Source organism: Hylobates moloch, unplaced genomic scaffold (genome assembly GCF_009828535.3).
Source record: "Hylobates moloch isolate HMO894 unplaced genomic scaffold, HMol_V3 SCAFFOLD_8, whole genome shotgun sequence".
NCBI classification, from domain to species: domain Eukaryota; kingdom Metazoa; phylum Chordata; class Mammalia; order Primates; family Hylobatidae; genus Hylobates; species Hylobates moloch.
In genome coordinates this window covers 37,942,502-37,964,520 of record NW_026652283.1, presented here as the reverse complement: position 1 = coordinate 37,964,520, position 22,019 = coordinate 37,942,502, and the positions used below count along the sequence as shown (strand labels likewise).

Below are 22,019 nucleotides of genomic sequence, written 5' to 3'. Positions count from 1 at the left end.
AGCCCTTCAGGGCAAGGCAGGGCAGGGTATGGGGTTGAACCATTTCTGTGGTCCATGGCCCAGGCTTGGGTCCTCCACATAGTAGAAGCTTCCCCAGCAGGGATCCTAACCCAAAGTAGAGGCCACCCCAAACCGGAGCTGACATATGGGAGGGACTTCTCCAGCATGGGAACCCAGGACACAGAAGGGGTGTCCTCAGCCTGGGCCCTAGGACAGGAGGAACTCCTTGAATCCAGGGCCAGGCACCCCATGGGTATTGCTAGGTGTGCACTGAATGAATGGAGTCATGGAGTATGGGGCACACACCCTGCTTCCCTCAGGGGAGGAGGGAACTGAGAAGAGAGACTGAGGTTGGGGCCGGGTTTCCAGCAGGGGGTTCTGGTAAGAAGCCCGGGGCAGGCACTGGTGTGGCTGTGGGTTAGGGCAGGAGGCTTCCCAGGCTCCTGATGTCATCGTCTCACTGTTCCTTCTTTTTTTTTTTTTTTTTTTTGAGACAGTCTTGCCCTGTCTCAAGAGTGCAGTGGTGCAATCATAGCTTACTGCAGTCTTGAACTCCTGGGCTCAAGCAATACCACCCTCCTCAGCCTCCTAAGTAGATGGGACTACAGGCGTGCACCATCATGCCCAGCTAATTTTTTTAAATTTTTAGTAGAGACAGTGTCTCCCTATGTTGCCCAGGCTGATCTCAAACTCCTGGGCTCAAGCAGTCTTCCCGCCTTGGCCTCCCAAAGTGCTGGGATTACAAGCGTGAGCCACTGCCCCATAGCCTCACTGTTTCTCTTGTTCATCCTCAGACCCTGCCTCTGCTGGGAACTTCCCAAGCCCCTCCGACCTGAAAGGTAAGCTAGGTTTGGGGACGGGGTTTTCTGATATCTCAGTCTGGATGAGGCCTGTGTTCATTGCTGTCTAACCTCACTCCCTCCTGCTGCACCGGAAGCCCCTCCCAGGCCCAGAGAGTCCTGTGAGCCACCCCTTTTGCAGGTGACCTCAGCTCCCTGCAGCCTGGGCTTTAAAACCCTGGCCCAACTCGGAAGCAGCTTTTTCTCATTTGTGAACTATTTCGCCTGGCTCCTTGGCGGGGCCGTGTTTGCTTGGCCCAGCCTGGGTGCAGTGGCCTGGCTGTGCTCCCGCCGGGCCCCCTCCCTGCCCAGCCCAGCCCCTCCTGCTGCCGCTGCCGCCGCCACCACGCAGGGTAGCCGCAGAGGCCCAGGAATCTTGGCAGGCGTGGGGAGGCAGCGGGCGGCGGGTGGCGCTCCGGAAAAGGCTGCAAATGCGAACCAGAAGGTAAGGGATTGGAGGCTGAGGAGGCCCCGCCTGCCCCTGCCTGCCCCTGCCTGAGGCCTGGGGGTGGCTAGGTCTGTGGGGGCCCTCGGATGTCCAGTTCCCATCAGAAGCTCAAGGCCTCTGCTGGGAGGCAAGCGACGGCCCCAGCTGAGACCCGAGCCCCTGGGTGGGGAAGGGCCAGCTGCCTGGCTACCTGCCTGAGGGTACATGGCTGCCCTCAGGCCTGCCCACTGCCGGGTCTCTTCTAGTCCATCTGCCCCTGCCCGGCTGTTCTTACCTTCCTGGGCACTTTGCTGTCCCGAGATGCTCCTCCCTAGGGGAGCAGCGGAGAACCTAGACTCAGAGATGGGCAGAGGCCAGGGGCTTGGTCACCTGCAGGAGGGAGGTTCGGTCCAACCCCCCTCCAGCCCAGAACCAAGAAGGACTCAGGAAGAGCAACAAAGAGAAAGTGGCCACGTGATGAGCCACCCGAGGGCTTGGCTGGACGAGGGAGGTGGGTTTGTCAGAGGCCTGGACCTACAGGCTTCATTGAGCCCATGCCCTGTGCCTGCCTCAGGCAGGAGGGAGGTGGGGGTGGGGAAGAGTGCTTTCATGCAGGTCGGTGCCCAGAAGGAGCTGTTCTGCCTGAGGGAGGCAGGGAAGGCTGCATGGAGGAGGAGGCTTTTGAGCTGGGTCTTAAATGAGGACTAATATGTTTCCATGGAGGAGAAAGGTAGAAAGGGCAACCCAGCAGAGAGGATCATGCAGGAACAGGCAGGGACAGGGAGGCAGTGAGACGTCTGGGGTGTCTGGATCCTAGGGTGTTAGGATCCCAGGGCTGGGTGGGCTCCTCTCACTCCCTAAATGTAAGCATGTTCCCCAAGGGAGAGTCCATGGGCCTCCTCCAGGCTGCAGCAACCCCGCCAACAAACCTGCATTTTTTTTTTTTTTTTTTTGAGATGGAGTCTCGCTCTATCGCCCAGGCTGGAGTGCAGTGGCGCGATCTTGGCTTACTGCAAGCTCCGCCTCCCAGGTTCACGCCATTCTCCTGCCTCAGCCTCCCAAGTAGCTGGGACTACAGGCGCCCAGCTAATTTTTTGTGTTTATAGTAGAGGTGGAGTTTCACCGTGTTAGCCAGGATGGTCTCGATCTCCTGACCTCATGATCTGCCTGCCTCGGCCTCCCAAAGTGCTGGGATTACAGGCGTGAGCCACCGGGCCCAGCCACCAACCTGTATTTTTACCTCTAGCCCATGTCTCTCTCCCGAGTTCCAGAGCCCTAGGTTCACTGCTCCTTGGATGCCCCCCTACCCTGGAAGCCTTCCTCATCCAGTCACTTGCTCTGATTTTAGCTTGGACCATCCCACCATCACCTGCCCCCGTGGGCCTGTTGAACTCTGATCTCTCCTTCAAGCCTCCTTCCAATGCTACTTCTGAAACTGAGGCCACCTGTGGTCTGGGAGCCTCACTTGCAGGGCTGAGGGATGTTGGGACTGTTAGGTGGAACTGAAGTCTGGTAGGGCAGACCAGGTGGGCAGGCGGCAGCACTCCTCTCCTGCCTTCAACCTGGGTGAGAAGGTGGCCCCCAGGCAGCCCTGCCCTGATCTGGCCACCTCCCTCCACCCTCCAGCTCCCAGATTCCAGGCTCCTCTTTGTCTCTGGGGCAGTCCTCATCTGCACAGCAGACAGCGAGCTCAGCTCATGGGCACTGGACCCCCCGCCAAGTCCCTTCCCAGACTTCGCAGAGCTGCTCAGGCATTGCCCAGGGAGGTCAGACCCAGACCTGACGTTAACAGGAGCAGGTGTGGACTGTCAGTGCTGGCCTTCCCAAGGGTCCCGCCCAGTGACCAACAGCTAGAGATTTACAGAGCCTGGAACCCAGAAAGGGACCTAGGCACAGGACATGGAAGAGGACAGAGAAGGACAAACAGTGTCAGAGATGGGTGGACAGGTGGGATAGTGATACAGAGGCAGGAGGAGAGAGATGCACAGAGACAGAGATGCCAGAGACACACAGGAGGCAAAGGCCCAGCGACACACAGCCATGGACTGAGGGACGCAGAGGGCACAGCACACACTCTGATGGCTCCTGCATCGAGCTGGCCCCTGGCCCTCTCCTTACCCATGTGACTCTTAGACCTAGAGTGTGTGCCTCCAAACGTGACCTCAGGGCTTTGCTGGGCTCAACATCCATCTCTCTACCCCCTCCTTCCTAACTGGTCCACGTTCTACTGAGTCTAAAGCATGCCTCCTCCTCCAGGAAGCCATGTGAATTGCAGAATAACATGGAATTTATCCTGCTGGTACCAGGAAGCCACTGGAAAATCCAGAGCAGCGGACAGCCGTGGGCAGAACTGTGCCAATGTGTGGCTCACAGACAGGCAGCGTCAGCGTCCTTTGGGAGCTCGCTAGAGAGGCAGATGTCGGGCCCTATCCCACACCAACCGAATCTCGATGGGGCCCCAGAACCTGCATGGTGATAGGCTGTCCCAGTCATCCAGATGCAGCCTAAAGTGTTAGAAGCATTGTGGGAGTCTCCATAGGCTATGTTGAGAAAACAGAGAGAAGCTGGGGCTGGGGGACTGGGTGAGAGACTTTTATGACCATCCAGGAGAGAATGTGGACATTTAACACACTTTTGCTTAGTGACGGGGGTGTGCCAGGCACTGGGCTGAGTTTTGGGGGAATACAAGGTCTGCCTTAGGGTGAGGCTGTGGGAAAGGAAGGGAAGGAAGAGAAGTGAGAGAAATAGAGCAGGCAGAGTCCACAGGATAAGGTTGGAAGTTTGGGGGAAAAGAAGACAGATGTCATGTACAGTTGTTCAGGTTGGCTACTGTACAAGGGCACCCAAGAAAGGTGATGAGTAGGAGCTGAGTTGGCTGAAAAGAAGGGTACACCAAGGCATAGAGGGTTTCTTATAAGGAAGGAGGGTCAGAAGTGATGTTCACCCTTAAAACAAAAATAGGCCGGTCGCGGTGGCTCACGCCTGTAATCCCAGCACTTTGGGAGGCCGAGGCGGGCAGATCACCAGGTCAGGAGATTGAGACCATCCTGGATAACACGGTGAAACCCCGTCTCTACTGAAAATACAAAAAAATAGCTGGGCGTGGTGGCAGGTGCCTGTAGTCCCAGCTACTTGGGAGGCTGAGGCAGGAGAATGGTGTGAACCTGGGAGGCGGAGTTTGCAGTGAGCCGAGATCGCACCACTGCACTCCAGTCTGGGTGACAGAGCGAGACTCCATCTAAAAAAAAATAATAATAAAATAAATAAATAACAACAGAAGTGATGCTTAGATTTTTGGCCTTGGCACCTGGGGGTACAGGGCACTTGGGTTGGGGTGAAGCAGGTAATGAGGGAGAAGGTAATGACAGCAGTTTGGGTGGGATCTCTGAGGGACAGCCAGGGGACATGCTCGGCTGATAGTTGAACACGAGAGTCTGAGGCTCAGTTGGGAAGCTGAGGTGGGAGGATCACTTGAGCCCAGCAGTTCTCTAGAGCAGCCTGGGCAGCATGGCAAGACCCTGTCTCTTAAAAAACTTAAAAATTAGTCCAGTGTGGTAGCTTACACCTGTAGTCCCAGCTGCTCAGGAGGCTGAGAAAAGAGGATGGCTTGAACCCAAGAGTCTGAGGCTGCAGTGAGCTGTGGTCGTGTACACCACTGCACTCCAGCCTGGGTGACAGAGCAGACTGTCTGAAAAAAAAAAAAAAAAAAATGGCTCAGGGGAGACATCGTAGCTGGAGACAGATGTGGGAGTCCTCGGTGATGGCGTTGGCACTGTGGGAGCTGGTGGGAGCTAGACACTATAGGAGAAACATCCAGAGAGAAGACATAAGGCCTGAGCCAGCTCCTTGGGCAAGCCTGGGTCTGGAGAATGGGCAGAGGAAGTGGGCAGAGAAGATTCTGAAGAGGAGCTCTTCAAAGAAGGAAAAGGGCAGAGTGACAAGGAGGAGCACCCAGAGGTGAGAGGGTGGAGGGGGAGTGAGTGGGGCCTGAGGGTGGAGAGCATTCTTTCAGGAGGCTTGGCTGAGAAGGGCTGGGGAGTGATGAGGGTGGCTGGGGAGGGGTCAGGCCCGTGTGGACATATGGATGGAGAGGCTGGAGACTAGGGGGCGAGGGCAGGCAATGGCAGACGGGTGAGAGGCCCCCGAGGAAGAGGTGTGGAGGGGCCTGGGCCTTGCTCCTTCTTCTGAGATTCAGGAAAGGAGGATGGGAAAGGGCTCCCCAGTTTCTACCAGCTGGGAGAGTAGTAGGGCAGGTGGGGCTCAGGAACCCTGGAGAAGTCTGGAGCTGCCCAGCTGGGCAGTTGGGGTGGGTGTCATGCCCAGGGGGTGAGGAGGGTTCCTCTGCTCCTCTCCAAGGTCCATAACTCAGTCCTAGCCCTGAGCAGGCTTTGTCGCCCCTGGCCGGTTTCGTGTCAGGAATGGTCGGGGAAAAGGTCAAGAAAGCCAGAAAATTGACTTTAGAAGTTTATTTTATAGGCCAGGCATGGTGGCTTAGGCCTATAATCCCAGCATTTTGGGAGGCTGAGGCAGGCGGATCACTTGAGGTCAGGAGTTCGAGACCAGCCTGGCTAACACAGTGAAACCCCATCTCTACTAAACATACAAAAAATAGCTGGGTGTGGTGGTGCACCCCTGTAATCCCAGCTACACGGGAGGCTGATGCAGGAGAAATGCTTACACTCAGGAGGTGGAGGCTCCAGTGAGTCAAGATCTCATCACTGCACTCCAGCCCGGATAACAGAGTGAGACTGCATCTCAAAAAAAAAAAAGTTCATTTTACAAGATCCTGACCTTTGGCAGCAAGTAACCTGAACTTTTGAAGAGATGGAGGAAAGAAGTTGCTTTGCAGCAGGATGAATTGAAATTAGAGTGAAGAGAGGACTTCCAGGCCATCAGGGTGGCAAGATAGGGCAGCACACATGGAGGGGCTGGTGGCTTAGATTATCTCAGTTAATCCTTTTTTTTTTTTAAAATGAGAGCAAGCTCATTAAGAAAGTAAAGGAATAGGCCTGGTGCGGTGGCTCACACCTGTAATCCCAGCACTTTGGGAGGCTGAGGCGGGTGGATCATGAGGTCAGGAGATCAAGACCATCCTGGCTAACACGGTGAAACTCCATCTCTACTAAAAATACAAAAGGAAATTAGCCGGTCGTGGTGGCGGGCCCCTGTAGTCCCAGCTACTCGGGAGGCTGAGGCAGGAGAATGGCATGAACCTGGGTGGTGGAGCTTGCAGTGAGTCGAGATCGCGCCACTGCACTCCAGTCTGGGAGACACAGTGAGACTCCATCTCAAAAAAAAAAAAGAAAAAAAAAAAAAAAAAAGAGTGGTTACACCATAGGCAGAGCAGTCCCTGAGTTAATCCTTTTGCAGATGAGGACACTGAGGTTCAGAGGGTTTAAGTGACCCATCCAAGATCACCCAGCTGGTAAGTAGCTGTGCTGAAATGGGAGTCCAGGGGCTGCCTGGACCTAGGAGGGCCTTAGAGGTCTCAGGGCTGGGTCCCTGATAGGGAGCTCCTGAGCCAGAAGTGCTGTTCACCTGTGGCGATGACAGAGCCAGAGCCAGAAGGAGGAGGGGAGAGAGGAGTCGGGTAGAGACCCAGCAAGAGCGCAGAGAGCAAGGCTGGGGTGTAAGGAGACAGCAGTGCGGGGCGGGTGAGCAAGCAAGGCAGCCGGATCCCACAGCGATGTCTCCACAACAGGAAGCGTCTCATAACATACCTGTGGTTTGGCCAGGCCCTGGGGCTGCCTGAGTGCCCCCACCACTCCCTCAGCTGCAGTTGCTCCGTCTGGGGTGGGTGGGGGGCTTGGAGCAGTAGGGGCCTGCGCAGGGCTGCGTTTCATCCACCCACCCTGTGGGGGTCTGCCGGTCCGCTGGGAACCTAGTGGGTGCCTGGGGTCTCGAGGCACCAACTCTCAGGCCCCCCTTTTTTGTTGAGACCTCTGATCGCTCACCTGTGAAATGGGATGGGAGAGTGGGCAGGTCTTTCAATTCCATGCTACCACCTAGCCCTCCTCTGCTGGTCACCCCTAGGAAAGGACTCTTTCGGAGACCGGGACTGCTGGGAAGAGTCCCTGCTGGCTGATGTCCTTTCCCCTCTTCAGGCATTTCTGGGGGCAGAGAAGGGGTCTGCTTCTTGCCAATTATTTCTTCCGGGGCCCATTTGCTGCACACCACCACCACCCCGCACCATTGGTCTGAAAGACCCTGGAGCACTCCCCACTCCTAGCCGGTCTCCTTGGCCTCCCTGGGAGGAGGCCCAGGCTGCCACAAAATGCTGACTTGGACAAAATGCTGTTTTATGGGGATTTGCTGAAAAGGGGGGAAATCCCCGTTAAGGACTTGCAGCTGTCCAAACACCGCGTCTACCCGAGGCCGCCACTGCGCCGTCCTCTGAATCGGCGTCTCCTGTGTGCGTCCCACCTCGGGCTCCGTATCCCTGCCAGCCCTGCTTTCTTCCTGCCTTCATTTCCCAAGAGGTCACCAGAGAGGTTGATGGCTCACCTGGGGTCACACAGCCAGTCATGGGCAGAGCCAGGCTTGAGCCTCAGGGCCCTGCCCCTGACCCCTGACAGCCCTGCTTGGCCACTGTTCCCCATGGGGAGAGCAAGGAACACACAGATGAAGTGTCCTCCCCTGCACACCTCTAATCCCAGAGCACATGGTTCTTAGTTGAGGTCCTACGATTGAGGCCATGTGAATATTCCTCGCTCTTCCCGTTCTAGCCCAGATGAGTCCCTTGGACCTGGGGAGTGGACTCCCTGGGTGAATGTGACATGTATCTGTGCAAAGCTGAGGAAAGGACTGAGTGTGTTATTGGTGTGTCCTTTAAATTTGATGGTGAACTGAGTTCATCAAACACTGTGGAGCATCACTGTGTGCCAGCCAAGCCCTGTACAGGGCAGAGTGGGGGAGCGTGGTGGAAAGAGTTGGAGAGCTACGGGAGGAAACAAGAGCGATGACGAGGACCCATGGGTATCAGCAGGCCTCAAGGGAGGCGTCCAGCCAGTTTCCCAAGTGTCGAGAGGGCAGAATGTACAGAGGCCAGAGAGCCCCGGGGAGGCCCGGCATGTGTGCAGGAAGCAGGGGAGGTCAGGGGGCAGGGATTGCAGTGAAAAGGAGGCAGGTGGGCAGGGGGCTCAGAGGTGCCCAGGCCCCTGTGGCTCTGATGGTGCTGGGGTGGGGGCAAACCGTCGTCCCTGGGCTGCTGGTTTCACCATTCCAGGGGGCATCATTTCTTTTGCAGCCCCTTGAATAGGCTGCACACACCCTTCCCGCCGCTGTGGCCAGTGCGCACTCCCCAGCTCCACCCAGATGGGCGCATGCCAGGTTCCAGCTCTAAGAGCCAGGGTGAGCCTCCTCTCAAGCCCACAGGCCCTTGGAGTTGGACGAGAGACTCCTCTGTTTGCGTCTGTCTCTGCTGTTGCTCTCTGCCTTGCTCTCCCTCCATGGCACTACATCAGAGTGGCTAGGAACTCGGGGTTCTTTTTTTTTTGAGACAAGGTCTCACTCTGTCACCCAGGCTGGAGTGCAGTGGTGCAATCATGGCTCACTACAGCCTCAAACTCCCAGGCTCAAGCAATCCTCCCACTTCAGCCTTCCAAGTAGCTGGGACTACAGGTGCATCACCATGCCTGGGTAATTTTTTAAATTTTTAGTGGAGATGCGGTCTCACTACATTGCCCAGGCTGGTCTTGAACTCCTGAGCTCAAGTGATCCTCCCGTCTCAGCCTCCCAAAAGTGCTGGGATTACAGGCGTGAGCCACCGCACCCAGCTGAGCTCAGGTTCTTAACGGGCATCTCCGGAAATCCCTGAGTCTCCTCATTTGTGAACTAGCACCTCTTGCCCAGGGACACTGTCAGAATTAAGTCACGTATTGCATGTAAAGCCTCGTGGCGGTTCCTGACACCTGGTCTTCCAGCTGCAGTCCTCACTCAGACCCTCCTCACTCATGGCGACACCTCTTTGGAGTCCTGGCATCAGACCTGACCTCAGCAAGTGCAACGCAGTGCAGGGTGGAAGGGTCTGGGATGGGGCAAATTCAGGGAGCCAAGAGGGTGGGTCAAGGACACTTGCTGAAGGACCCCCATTACCAAGGAGGAAGGAAAGGTGCCAGCTTGTGGGGGTGCCGCCTGGGCTCCTGGCTGCACTTGGGACTGTTCCTTTGGCACCCTGCTGCCTGAGCTCCTCGAAGTCCTCTTTGCCCTGAGCACCCTCCCAGCTGCACCCTCCATCACTCCCGACCCCCAGAAGCCAGGGCTGTTCTGGATCCTCTTGTGATGGCGTCAGGACCTTGACCATGGGCCAACCAGGCCAGAGCAGCCCCTCCCCTTCCTCGGCTTCCTGCCACACACTCTGCCCCTTCTATCTGCTCCCCCATCCCCCTGTCCACCCACCAAGCAGAACATTCTGGTTCTGTGCACATGTAGGCAGCCCCCGAGCTCAGGTGGCTAGTGCAGGAGGGCCCTCCCCTGCGCAGGAGAGTGGGGATGGTGTGGTGGGTAGGGGCTGGAACTCGGGACTCGTACTGCCCGGGCTTAGGCTCTCACTGTGGTGCTCTTGGCGAGTGGCCCCCTCAGGCAGTTTCCTCATCTCTTGTTTTTTTTTTTTCTTTTTTCTTTGACGGAGTCTCTCTCTGTCGCCCAAGCTGGAGTGCAGCGGTGCCATCTCAGCTCACTGCAACCTCTGCCTCCTGGATTCCAGTGATTCTCCAGCCTCAGCTTCCCGAGTAGCTGGAATCACAGCCACCATGTCTGGCTTATTTTTGTATTTTTGGTAGAGATGGAGTTTCACCATGTTGGCCAGGCTGGTCTTGAACTCCTGACCTCAGGTGATTCACCTGCCTCGGCCTCCCAAAGTGCTGGGATTACAGGTGAGCCACCGCGCCCTGCCTCCTCCTCATCTCTCTCTCTCTCTTTTTTTTTTTTTTAAGTGAGACAGGATCTCGCTGCTGCTTAGGCTGGAGTGCAGTGGCACAAACACGGCTTACTGCAGCTTCTACCTCCTGGGCTCAAGTGATCTTCCTGCCTCAGCCTCCTGAGTAGCCAGGACTACAGACCTGCACCACGATGTCTGGCTAACTTTTTAATTTTTTTGGTAGAGACAGAGTTTCACTATGTGCCCAGAGTGATCTCAAAGTCCTGGGCTCAAGCGATCTTCCTGCCTAGGCCTCCCAAAGTTCTGGGATTACAAGTGTGAGCCACCATGCCCGGCCAGTTTCCTCATCTCTAAAACAGGGATAGCATACCTCACAGGCCTGTATGAGGATTACATGTAAAGCATGAGGCCAGTGCCTGGCAAGGTACCCCAGCAGCATTCCCCGGTGGGTCAGGCCTGCGTAACGTGGCCTTGATGGGTTCTGCCATCAATCAGAGCAAGGCGAGGCGGGCGGCCTGTGCTGAGGGGAGGCTCTGGGCGAGGCCTCAGCTGACACTTAGACTCTTACAGTTGGAGCTTCCATTCCTACCTCTGTAAAATGGGGGTAATAACTGCAGGATCTTCATGGGTTTGTTGAGGGGATTAAAGTGGCCTTTGAGGCCTGGATCACTCTTTGGCACACAGGGAAACATGTGGCAAGTGTTACTATGATACTGAAGCTCAGGGAGGTTAAATGGCCCATCTGAGGTTACAGAGTGGGTTGGTGGTAGAACTGGGATTTGAACATGAAAGCTGACAGGTCCATGGGTCTTCTCTGGAGCCCTGCATTAATTCCTGCAAAGCGCCATGTGATCCTGGGCTTGGAGGAACAGGGACCTGAAGCCCAGACCTAGCCTGGCCTGAGGGAGGCCTTCTCCCCACACACATCCCCAGACGCGCACAACCCCCCCTCAAACTCCACTTGTTGCCAGGCACAGGTGCAGAGAGGTCCCTGCGTAGGGTGAAGGGAACCCAGAGCAGGGATTTGAGGGGAAGCGGGACTTTCCTCAGGTGTGAAAAACACCAAATAGAACCTCCTTCGAATAATGGGAGCCCACTCTGAGCCAGGTGCAAAATCTCTAGTTATCACAGCAGCCCCAAGAAGCAGATTTTAACCCACTTTATTTTTATTTTATTTATTTATTATTTATTTATTTATTTATTTATTTTTGAGATGGAGTCTCGCTCTGTCACCCAGGCTGGGGTGCAGTGGCGCGATCTCGGCTCACTGCAAGCTCCGCCTCCCAGGTTCACGCCATTCTCCTGCCTCAGCCTCCCAAGTAGCTGGGACTACAGGTGCCCACCACCACGCCTGGCTAATTTTTTGTATTTTTAGTAGAGATGGGGTTTCACCGTGTTAGCCAGGACGGTCTCCATCTCCTGACCTCATGATCTGCCCGCCTCAGCCTCCCAAAGTGCTGGGATTACGGGTGTGAGCCACCGCGTCCGACGTATTTTTATGTTATTATTTATTTATTTATTTATTTATTTATTTGAGGTGGAGTCTCTGTCACCAGGCTGGAGTTCAGTGGCACGATCTCGGCTCACTGCAACCTCCACCTCCCTGGTTCAAGCGATTCTCCTGCCTCAGCCTTCTGGGTAGCTGGGACTATAGGTGCATGCCACCACGCCCAGCTAATTTTTATATTTTTAGTAGAGATGAGTGTTCACCATGTTGGCCAGGATGATCTCGATCTCCTGACCTCATGTGATCCACTCGCCTTGGCCTCCCAAAGTGCTGAGATTACAGGCACGAGCCACTGCGCTCGGCCTATTTTTTATTTTTTGAGGCAGAGTTTTGCTCTTGTCGCCCACGTTGGAGTACAATGGCATGATCTCAGCTCACTGCAAGCTCCGCCTCCCAGGTTCAAGCGATTCTCCTGCCGCAGCCTCCCAAGTAGCTGGGATTACAGGTGCCTGCTGCCACGCCTGGCTATTTTTTGTATTTTTAGTGGAGATGGAGTTTCACCATGTTGGCCAGGCTGGTCCTGAACTCTTGACCTCAGGTGATCTGCCTGCCTCAGCCTCCCAAAGTGCTGGGATTACAGGCATGAGCCACAGTGCCCAGCTAACTCACTTTAAAAAAATAACAGGTGGGGGCCGGGTGTGGTGGCTTACACCTGTAATCCCAGCACTTTGGGAGGCTGAGACAGGTGGATCACCTGAGGTCAGGAGTTTGAGACCAGCCTGGCCTACATGGTGAACCCTCATCTCTATTAAAAATGCAAAAATTAGCTGGGCGTGGTGGCATGCACCTGTAGTCCCAGCTACTCAGGAGACTGAGGCAGGAGAATAGCTTGAACCCAGGAGGCAGAGGTTGCAGTGAGCCGAGATTGTGCCATTGCACTCCAGCCTGGGTGACAGAAGCGAAAGTCTGTCTCAAAACAAACAAACAAACAAACAAACAAAAAACACAGATGTGGGCCTCATGCCTGTAATCCCAGTACTTTGGGAGTCCGAGGCAGGCAGATCATGAGGTCAGGAGATCAAGACCATCCTGGCTAACACGTTGAAACCCCATCTCTACTAAAAATACAAAAAATTAGCCGGGCGTGCTGGCAGGTGCCTGTAGTCCCAGCTACTTGGGAGGCTGAGGCAGGAGAATGGCGTGAACCTGGGAGGCAGAGCTTGCAGTGAGCCGAGATCACACCACTGCACTTCACTCCAGCCTGGGTGACAGAGCGAGACTCTGTCTCAAAACAAAAACAAAAACAAAACAAAACAAAAAAAGCAGGTGTGGCTCAGTGGCTCACGCCTGTAATCCCAACACTTTGGGAAGCTGAGGCGAGAGGATCACTTGAGCCCAGGAGTCCAAGACCAGGCTGGGCAACATAGTGAAACCCTGTCTCTACAAAAAATAGAAAAAATTAGCCAGGTATGGTGGTGTGTGCCTGTGGCCCCAGCTACTCTGGAGGCTGAGGTGGGAGGAGCACTTGAGCCTGGGAGGTTGAGACCAGCCCGGGCAACAAAGTGAGACCTCGTCTGTACAAAAAAATTTCTTTTTATAGCTGAACATGGTGGTGCATGCCTGTAGTTCCAGCTCCTCCAGAGACTGAGGTGAGAGGATCGCTGAGCCCAGGAAGTTGAGGCTTCAGTGAACTGTGATTCTGCCACTGCACTCCAGCCTGGGCAACAGAGCAAGACCCTGTCTCAAAAAACAAAATCAAAAAGCTTTCTGGCTGGGCATGGTGGCTCATGCCTATAATCCTAGAACTTTTGGAGGCCAAGGTGGGAGGATTGCTTGAGCCCAGGAGTTTGAGACCAGCCTAGGCAACACAGTGAGACCCTGTCTTTACATAAAATAGAAAAAATTAGCTAGGCATGGTGGCACGTGCCTGTTGTCTCAGCTACTTGGGAGGATGAGGTGGGAGGATTACTTGAGCCCGGGAGGCCAAGGCCGCAGTGAGCCATGATTGTGCCAACTGTATTCCAGCCTGGGCAACAGAGTGACCCTGTGTATCCAAAAAATAAATAAAATAACAGCTTTAGGCTGGGTGCAGTGGCTCATACCTGTAATTCCTGCTCTTTGGGAGGCTGAGGCAGGCGGATCACTAGAGGTCAGGAGTTCGAGACCAGCCTGGCCAACATGGTGAAACCCCGTCTACTATAAATACAAAAAATTAGCTGGGTGTGGTGGCGGGCGCCTGTAATCCCAGCTACTCAGGAAGCTGAGGCAAGAGAATCTCTTGAACCTGGGAGGCGGAGGTTGCAGTGAGCTGAGATGGCACCACTGCACTCCAGCCTGGGCAACAGAACGAGACTCCATCTCAAAAAAAAAAAAAAAAAAACCCAGCTTTATAGAGATATAATTCACACATCATACAATTGGCCCATTCAGTGTACAATTCAGTGTTTTTTTTTACCGTGTTCATAGAGCTGTGCAACTATCATCACCACGATCAATTTTTGAACATTTTCATTTTCCCTAAAAGAGCTTGAGACCAGCCTAGGCAACACAGTGAGACCCTGTCTTTACATAAAATAGAAAAAATTAGCCAGACATGGTGGCACGTGCCTGTGGTCCCGGCTACTTGGGAGGCTTAGGTGGGAGGATTACTTGAGCCCGGGAGGCCGAGGCTGTGCCCATTAGTCATCACTTCCCATCTCCTCCCCGCCCCAGCCTTAGGCAACCACTGATCCACTTCCTGTCTCTATGGATTTGCCTATTCTGGCCGTTTCATATAAATGGAATCACACAACATGTACATTCCATATCTCACTTTTCACTGTTTTCAAGATTCATCTGTGTTGTAGCAGGTGTTAGGACTTCCTTCCTTTTATATATATATATATATATATATTTTGAGACCAGGTCTCACTCTGTCGCCCAGGCTGGAGTGCAGCTCACTGCAACCTCCACCTCCTGAGCTCAAGTGATCCTCCCTCTTCAGCCTCCTGAGTAGCTGAGACCACAGCACACCCACACCCAGCTAATTTCTTGTTTGTTTGTTTTGTAGAGACGGGGTTTCACCAGGTTGCCCAGGCTGGTCTGAAACTCTTGGGCTCAAGCAATTCACCCACCTCTGCCTCCCAAAGTACTGGGATTACAGGCGTGAGCTATTGTGCTTAGCCTATTTATAGATAATTTTTTTTAATTTGGGGTTTTGCTATGTTGCCCAGGCTGGTTTTAAACTCAGGGCTCAAGCGATCCTCCCACCTCAGCCTCCCGAGTAGCTGGGACTACAGGTATACACCACCATGCCCAGCCTGTACTTCATTCGTTTTCATTGCCGGGTAATATTCCATTGTATGGCGATACCACATTTTATTTGTCCATGGACATTTGCATTGTCTCTACTTTTGGCTGCTGTGAATATCGCTATTATGAACATTCACATACAGGTTATTGTGTGGACATCCTCTCTCATTTCATGGATGAGGAGACCTCCTGCTGAGGAGACCTCCTGCCCAGGCTCCTGCAGCTGGGAAGGGGAAGGGGAAGGGGAAGTCTGCCTGGCTGGTTCCAGAGCCTGTGCTTCTTCCCCACCCAGGCTTTGTTCTCTGAGTTGAGCCAAATGCTGTGACAGGCATAGGTCAGGGCACGAAGAAATGAGGCTTTATAGAGGAAGGGATGACAGCTTCCCAGGGCCATAAAAGATGAGTAGGGGAGGAAAATAACATTGCAGGCAGAGAAATAGCAGGCACAAAGGCCAGAAGTGTTAAGGTGCCCGGTGCCTGGGAACTTAAGTTCTGGTTTACTGGGTGGAGGTGTGGGGAGGTGAGGGGCAGAGAAAGGGATAGCAGGCAATAAAGTTGGAGACACAGGCACAGAGTAGGTTAGAAAGGCCTTGAATGCAGGCCGGGCATGGTGGCTCATGCCTGTAATCCTAACACTTTGGGAGGCTGAGGCAGCTGGATCACCTGAGGTCAGGAGTTCAAGACCAGCCTGGCCAACATGGCGAAACTCCATCTCTACTAAAAATACAAAAATTAGCCAGGCGTGGTGGCACACGCCTATAATTCCAGCTACTTGGGAGGCTAAGGCACGAGAATCGCTTGAACCCGGGAGGCGGATGTTGCAGTGAGCCAGGATGGCGCCATTGCACATTGCACTGGGCGAGCAAAGCTGTCTCAAAAAAAAAAAAAAAAAAAAAGCCTTGAATGCTATGCTAAGCATCATAGACTTGATCCCAAAGGCGGGTGGCAGGGAGTCCAGAAGGGCATCAGCAGAAGGTGCAGTCAGACAGAACTAAGACAAATCCCAGCTCTGGCTTCCTCAAGACCTTTGCTTTAGTTTTATCATCTGGAAAATGGCGATGACAGTAATAATACCTTGTTAAAGTGTTCTGAGCATGAAGTGAGTTCATGTCCCTAAAGAGCTCAGCCTAGTGCCTGGCAGAGAGCGGGCCCAGCGATGGAAATGGGTGTTGACATCCAAGAGTTTTTAGCAGGGGAGGTGAGACTGCTCTAGAAGGCACGCCCGGCTGCAGAGTGACTGGCTGGTTTTGAGGAGGCCGCTGTCCTGGGGAGGCTGGGCCCTTGGAGATGGTGGGGGTGATGAACAGCCCCAGGCAGGGTCTGAAGAAGTTTAGGAGGTGGCTTATGCAGACCCCTGCAACTTTGAAAATTGCTTGTGAATAATATCTAAATTCAGAATTGTTCCTCAGCCTTTTGACTAAAATCTCAAGTGTGATCTCTAAATTCTGATCTTTTGGTGACCCCGGGCCTGGTGCCAAACCACCGAGGGCTGGCTTGATGACTTTCTCTGTTCTTCTCTGCAGCACGTCCACGGACGCCATGCGGGGGACTCTGACACCCCTGTCTTCGCTGCTGCTGCTGCTGCTGGTGCTGGTGCTAGGGTGTGGGCCGCGGGCGTCCTCTGGTGGCGGGGCCGGTGGGGCCGCGGGCTATGCCCCGGTGAAGTACATCCAGCCCATGCAGAAAGGACCTGTGGGACCGCCCTTCCGGGAGGGCAAAGGCCAGTACCTGGGTGAGAGCCTCCTCACCCCACAGTGCCTCAAATCGCTCCCAACCCCCAAATCCCCTGCCTCCCTGACAGCCATCAGATCCTCAGGCGCCCCCCACAGCCCCTCATTCGCCACCAATCTTCCCACCTTCAGTTTTTCCTAATACCCCAGAGGGCCTGGAAACCGTGCAGTTGGCTGGCACAGGTGGTCTTCCAAGGGCAGATGAACTGGGAAGTTGGGAGGTGGGGCTCTGCTCCCACGGGCTCTAAGGTGGGCTGCTGGTGCCACCTGGTGGCCACTCCACCTTCAGGTCATGCAGGGATGAGAGGTGAGAATCAGCCAGGCTCATGGAGGAAGCCCAGCCTGGGTAGGTTGGGTGTTAGGAGCCCTTGGTGAGGACACCCTGTTGCCCCCAAGATGGGCCCTGGACCATCCCCAAACCCCGTCTTCCATGAGAGTAGGGAGGGGCAGCCCCATTCTTTCTCTCCCATGTACCTCAAACTGGAATGGGGGAACGGGTAGATGGGGTCCTCTGTCCCCACAGTTCAGGCCCCTGACTGCCCGCTTCTCTTTCTTTCTCAGAAATGCCTCTACCGCTGCTGCCGATGGACCTGAAGGGAGAGCCCGGCCCCCCCGGGAAGCCCGGGCCTCGGGGTCCCCCTGGCCCCCCTGGCTTCCCAGGAAAACCAGGCACGGGAAAGCCAGGACTCCATGGGCAGCCTGGCCCTGCTGGCCCCCCTGGCTTCTCCCGGATGGGCAAGGCTGGTCCCCCAGGGCTCCCTGGCAAGGTCGGGCCACCAGGGCAGCCGGGGCTTCGGGGGGAGCCAGGAATACGAGGGGACCAGGGCCTCCGGGGGCCCCCAGGACCCCCTGGCCTCCCGGGCCCCTCAGGCATTACTATCCCTGGAAAACCAGGTGCCCAGGGGGTGCCAGGGCCCCCAGGATTCCAGGGGGAACCAGGGCCCCAGGGGGAGCCTGGGCCCCCAGGTGATCGAGGCCTCAAGGGGGATAATGGAGTGGGCCAGCCCGGGCTGCCTGGGGCCCCAGGGCAGGGGGGTGCCCCTGGCCCCCCTGGCCTCCCTGGTCCAGCTGGCTTAGGCAAACCCGGTTTGGATGGGCTTCCTGGGGCCCCAGGAGACAAGGGTGAGTCTGGGCCTCCTGGAGTTCCAGGCCCCAGGGGGGAGCCAGGAGCTGTGGGCCCAAAAGGACCCCCTGGAATAGACGGTGTGGGAGTCCCAGGGGCAGCAGGGTTGCCAGGGCCACAGGGCCCATCAGGGGCCAAAGGGGAGCCAGGGACCCGGGGCCCCCCTGGGCTGATAGGCCCCACTGGCTATGGGATGCCAGGACTGCCAGGCCCCAAGGGGGACAGGGGCCCAACTGGGGTCCCAGGACTCTTGGGGGACAGGGGTGAGCCAGGGGAGGATGGGGAGCCAGGGGAGCAGGGCCCACAGGGTCTTGGGGGTCCCCCTGGACTTCCTGGGTCTGCAGGACTTCCTGGCAGACGTGGGCCCCCTGGGCCTAAGGGTGAAGCAGGGCCTGGAGGACCCCCAGGAGTGCCTGGCATTCGAGGTGACCAGGGGCCTAGTGGCCTGGCTGGGAAACCAGGGCTCCCAGGTGAGAGGGGACTTCCTGGGGCCCATGGACCCCCTGGACCAACTGGGCCCAAGGGTGAGCCGGGTTTCACAGGTCGCCCTGGAGGACCAGGGGTGGCAGGAGCCCTGGGGCAGAAAGGTGACTTGGGGCTCCCTGGGCAGCCTGGCCTGAGGGGTCCCTCAGGAATCCCAGGACTCCAGGGTCCAGCTGGCCCTATTGGGCCCCAAGGTCTGCCAGGCCTGAAGGGTGAACCAGGCCTGCCAGGGCCCCCTGGAGAGGGGAGAGCAGGGGAACCTGGCACGGCTGGGCCCACGGGGCCCCCAGGGGTCCCTGGCTCCCCTGGAATCACAGGCCCTCCCGGGCCTCCCGGGCCTCCGGGACCCCCTGGTGCCCCTGGGGCCTTCGATGAGACTGGCATCGCAGGCTTGCACCTGCCCAACGGCGGTGTGGAGGGTGCCGTGCTGGGCAAGGGGGGCAAGCCACAGTTTGGGCTGGGTGAGCTGTCTGCCCATGCCACACCAGCCTTCACTGCGGTGCTCACCTCGCCCTTCCCCGCCTCGGGCATGCCGGTGAAATTTGATCGGACTCTCTACAATGGCCACAGCGGCTACAACCCAGCCACTGGCATCTTCACCTGCCCTGTGGGCGGCGTCTACTACTTTGCTTACCATGTGCATGTCAAGGGCACCAATGTGTGGGTGGCCCTGTACAAGAACAACGTGCCGGCCACCTATACCTACGATGAGTACAAGAAGGGCTACCTGGACCAGGCGTCTGGCGGGGCCGTGCTCCAGCTGCGGCCCAACGACCAGGTCTGGGTGCAGATGCCGTCGGACCAGGCCAACGGCCTCTACTCCACGGAGTACATCCACTCCTCCTTTTCAGGATTCTTGCTCTGCCCCACATAACCCGCGGGGGGCCCTGCTGCCCTGGCCTCCTCCTCTTTAGTGGTAGAGCGACCTTTTCAATTACAAACAACCTCCCGGAAAAAAAAAAACAAAAGCTGAACAGAGGCGGCCGTGGCCTTGGCCCGAGGAGACTGACTTGCTTTCTCCCTGCATGCAGGCTGAGATTGTTTCTGGAAGGGGCTGGCCTGGGTTTCTTTCCCCCAAATGTCTGTGCAGTGTCAGGGTTGCACCCCATGGGCCCTGGGGCACACAGCCCAGCCCCTTGTGAGTCCTGGCCTCTGCTGGGCCCTGAAGGAGCTGAGAGGGAGCTGAACTCCCCACCCCGCCACCTGGGGAGACAGCCCTTCCCACTGGCTCCCTGATGGCACCTGCTGGAGGAGGAATGGGGCACGGTCTCCCTTATAGCCTTTGGCTGGGGCTCCAGCTCCCCCTGGGACCTCCAGCATATGACAGTGGACTAAGGACTGTGGGGTTTCCCTCCAAGGGAAAGGGAGAAGAGGGGACCATCGAGGTGGCGAGTGTGGACACCCTGCCAGGACTGCAGCCCCCATGGTGATGCTGGGGCATCAGACATGTCTGTGGTGGACACAGTGCCTGTTGTCCTGGGAAAGGGCAACCCCCTTTCGCTGCTCCAGTGGCAGCCATGGGGAAGGCAGTTTGGGAGGGCTTGGGGCACAGACCTGGGGCAGGAGGCAGCTCTTCACGTTCATCCCCGTCTCTCCTGGGCTGCCCCCACCAGCTCTGGCTGTTTAGCTTGAGGGCAGCACAGAGGCCCCTGGGACACCTACAGGCCAGAAAGATCAACCTCTGTGAAGTGTCTAGAAGTATCTAGTGCAGATGGTGGCGGAGGCAGACTCGACCATCAGCAAACATGAGCACTCTTCCCTTTCTCCCCTTCCACCTGCTGCGGGCCGGGCTGGTTTTCTCATACAAAATTATAAGAGGATCCTTGCCACCCCAGCCAGGTATCCCCATGGCACAGTACCTCTCGTTTGGCCCTCTGAACAAGGTGCACGCGAGCTGGGGGATGAAGACGGCTCCCACTTGCTTTTCCTTAATAAGAACCATATGGTGGGTATATGTGTGTACGAGAGGGGTTCATCTGTGGGGGCGTCCTCTCCTCCCACCCTCTGATTCCAATTTCCTGTTCTAAGCAGGACTAGGGCCCAGGAGGCTAAGGCTGGCAAAGAAAGGGTGCCAACAGGTCCCTTTGGAATGAGCTGGCTCTGGACGTTTCTGCCATTTTCCCCAATCAGAGCTCCTCTGCAGGAAACAGGCAGGATGCCCCTCCCAACCCCAGTCCCTAGTTCAAGCTGAGTGGTAAGGCTGAGATGAGTGCTGGGAGTGGTGGACATTCCTGCCCTTGGAAAGATGGCCACTTTCCCCGCAGCTGCAGGGCCTCGCACTTGGCCCTCGCCAGGCCAGCCCCACTCCCTGTACCAAGTGTGAACTGGGGTCATTCGGTCTGTGATCTCGTTGCACTGCTCCAAGTCTGGCCGTGTCCAGGCGGCCCATGTTGAAAATGGAGGATGGCTGCTGACTTCTGACTGGCTGAGCAGTGGGTTCCTTCAGGCTCCTTGCCAACCCTCCTCCCCTGCCCACAACTTCTCCAAACAAAGCAGGCTGTTTGCTCACTTCTTCAAAAGGAAAAATGAAAACCCAAATCTGCCCGTGACACTTGAAAAGGTTTTGGCTGGGGTTCCTGGTGGATTTCTTACTACCTAACGCCCAAGAAAACCAACTAAGGACTCTCAAACCATACCTGGTGGGGGTTCTTTGCTCAACCTCTTCTTCCCTAGGTCAAAGCCACTATGATCTGATGTGTTAGGGATGGGTTCTGAGTGGCAGAAATTAATCAGCTCCCAGTGGGAGCCCATAGAACTAAGTAGGGTCCCAAGAAAATAAATGGGAGCTATTTCACAGGGCTGAGCTTCTGCCAAATTTCATTCCTCAAACCTTTCAGGAGGGGTGGTTGGCGTTTCTAAAATGTTTATGGGATTTGAGTTGCAGGTGTCCACTTAACTGACTAGCTTTGATAAACAATGTCAGATTTTAACTATGAAAACGACATTACCTTGTGCATTTTTATATTGATTCCTATTTTTTTTGAGATTAAAGTTTAAATGTTTTCCACTAGTCGTTTCACTTCTAACTTGGTATAGGAAGCTTAGCTCTCGAAATACCTATCATGTGCCCTGTATCACAGAAGATTCAGGAAAAATGCACTTGGGAATCAAAGAAAATGGAACTTCTTTTTGAAAAGACAAGCAACCGTGTTAACTGTATTGACACATCCTCAATAAAACCTGTTGTATAAAACAGCACTGTGCTGAAACTGATCCTGACGCAGAGGTATCTCAAGCCTCTGGGTTCTGTAAGGCGTCCAGGAAGCTCTCTGGGGCTCATCATGCACTCCTCACCAGCTCCCTAACCTGGATTTCTGTCACTACCACATCAGAAATGCCTGATGCTCATAAGCTGCTGAGGCCATGCGCCAGGCAAATGCCAGGAGGCATTTTAAGAAACCAAAGGCAGGTAGTGGCTAGAGCTGGGGGGCGATGGCTCAATCTTTACTGGAATATTCCTGCAAGCTCTCAGGGCTAGTGGAGCATGACAGCTGGCTCAGTAGTCCGAGGGCCAAGTTTCAACATCTGATACAAATTATGAATGAAATCATGAATCTTTGCTCCTAAGGGCCAGGCTAGTGTCAGGCCCAGTGCTGAAGACAGGCCGGGGGAGCTGACCTGGGCGGAAAGCACCTGCTCACAGCCTACCACGCTCAGCCACGAAAGATCTGTCCCTGGCGCTGGGGCTCTGGGTGGCAGACCTGAAGCAATCTGTGTTTTGAAGAGTCCTCAGCCTAGCCAGAACCCTATCTTCACTAAAACAGATCTGCCCGACAGTGCTGAAACCGCAGGGCAGCTGCAG

General features: G+C 55.6%; 1 protein-coding gene across 2 annotated transcripts; it reads left to right on the top strand.

Annotated features, from left to right (window-relative positions):
• The first annotated feature begins 869 nt into the window (after positions 1-869).
• On the top strand, positions 870-21,412 carry COL8A2 (collagen type VIII alpha 2 chain). 2 transcript variants are annotated; one of them, XM_032160246.2, is made up of 3 exons: positions 870-1,284; positions 16,405-16,613; positions 17,173-21,397. In XM_032160246.2, exons 1-3 carry the CDS (start codon positions 1,271-1,273, stop codon positions 19,089-19,091), a joined length of 2,142 nt encoding a protein of 713 aa, XP_032016137.1. In that variant the 5' UTR covers positions 870-1,270; the 3' UTR covers positions 19,092-21,397. The 2 variants fall into 2 exon arrangements, with proteins under 2 accessions (XP_032016137.1, XP_032016136.1); XM_032160245.2 differs by lacking the exon at positions 870-1,284 and having other exon boundaries at positions 16,181-16,613; positions 17,173-21,412.
• Positions 21,413-22,019: the final 607 nt, after the last annotated feature.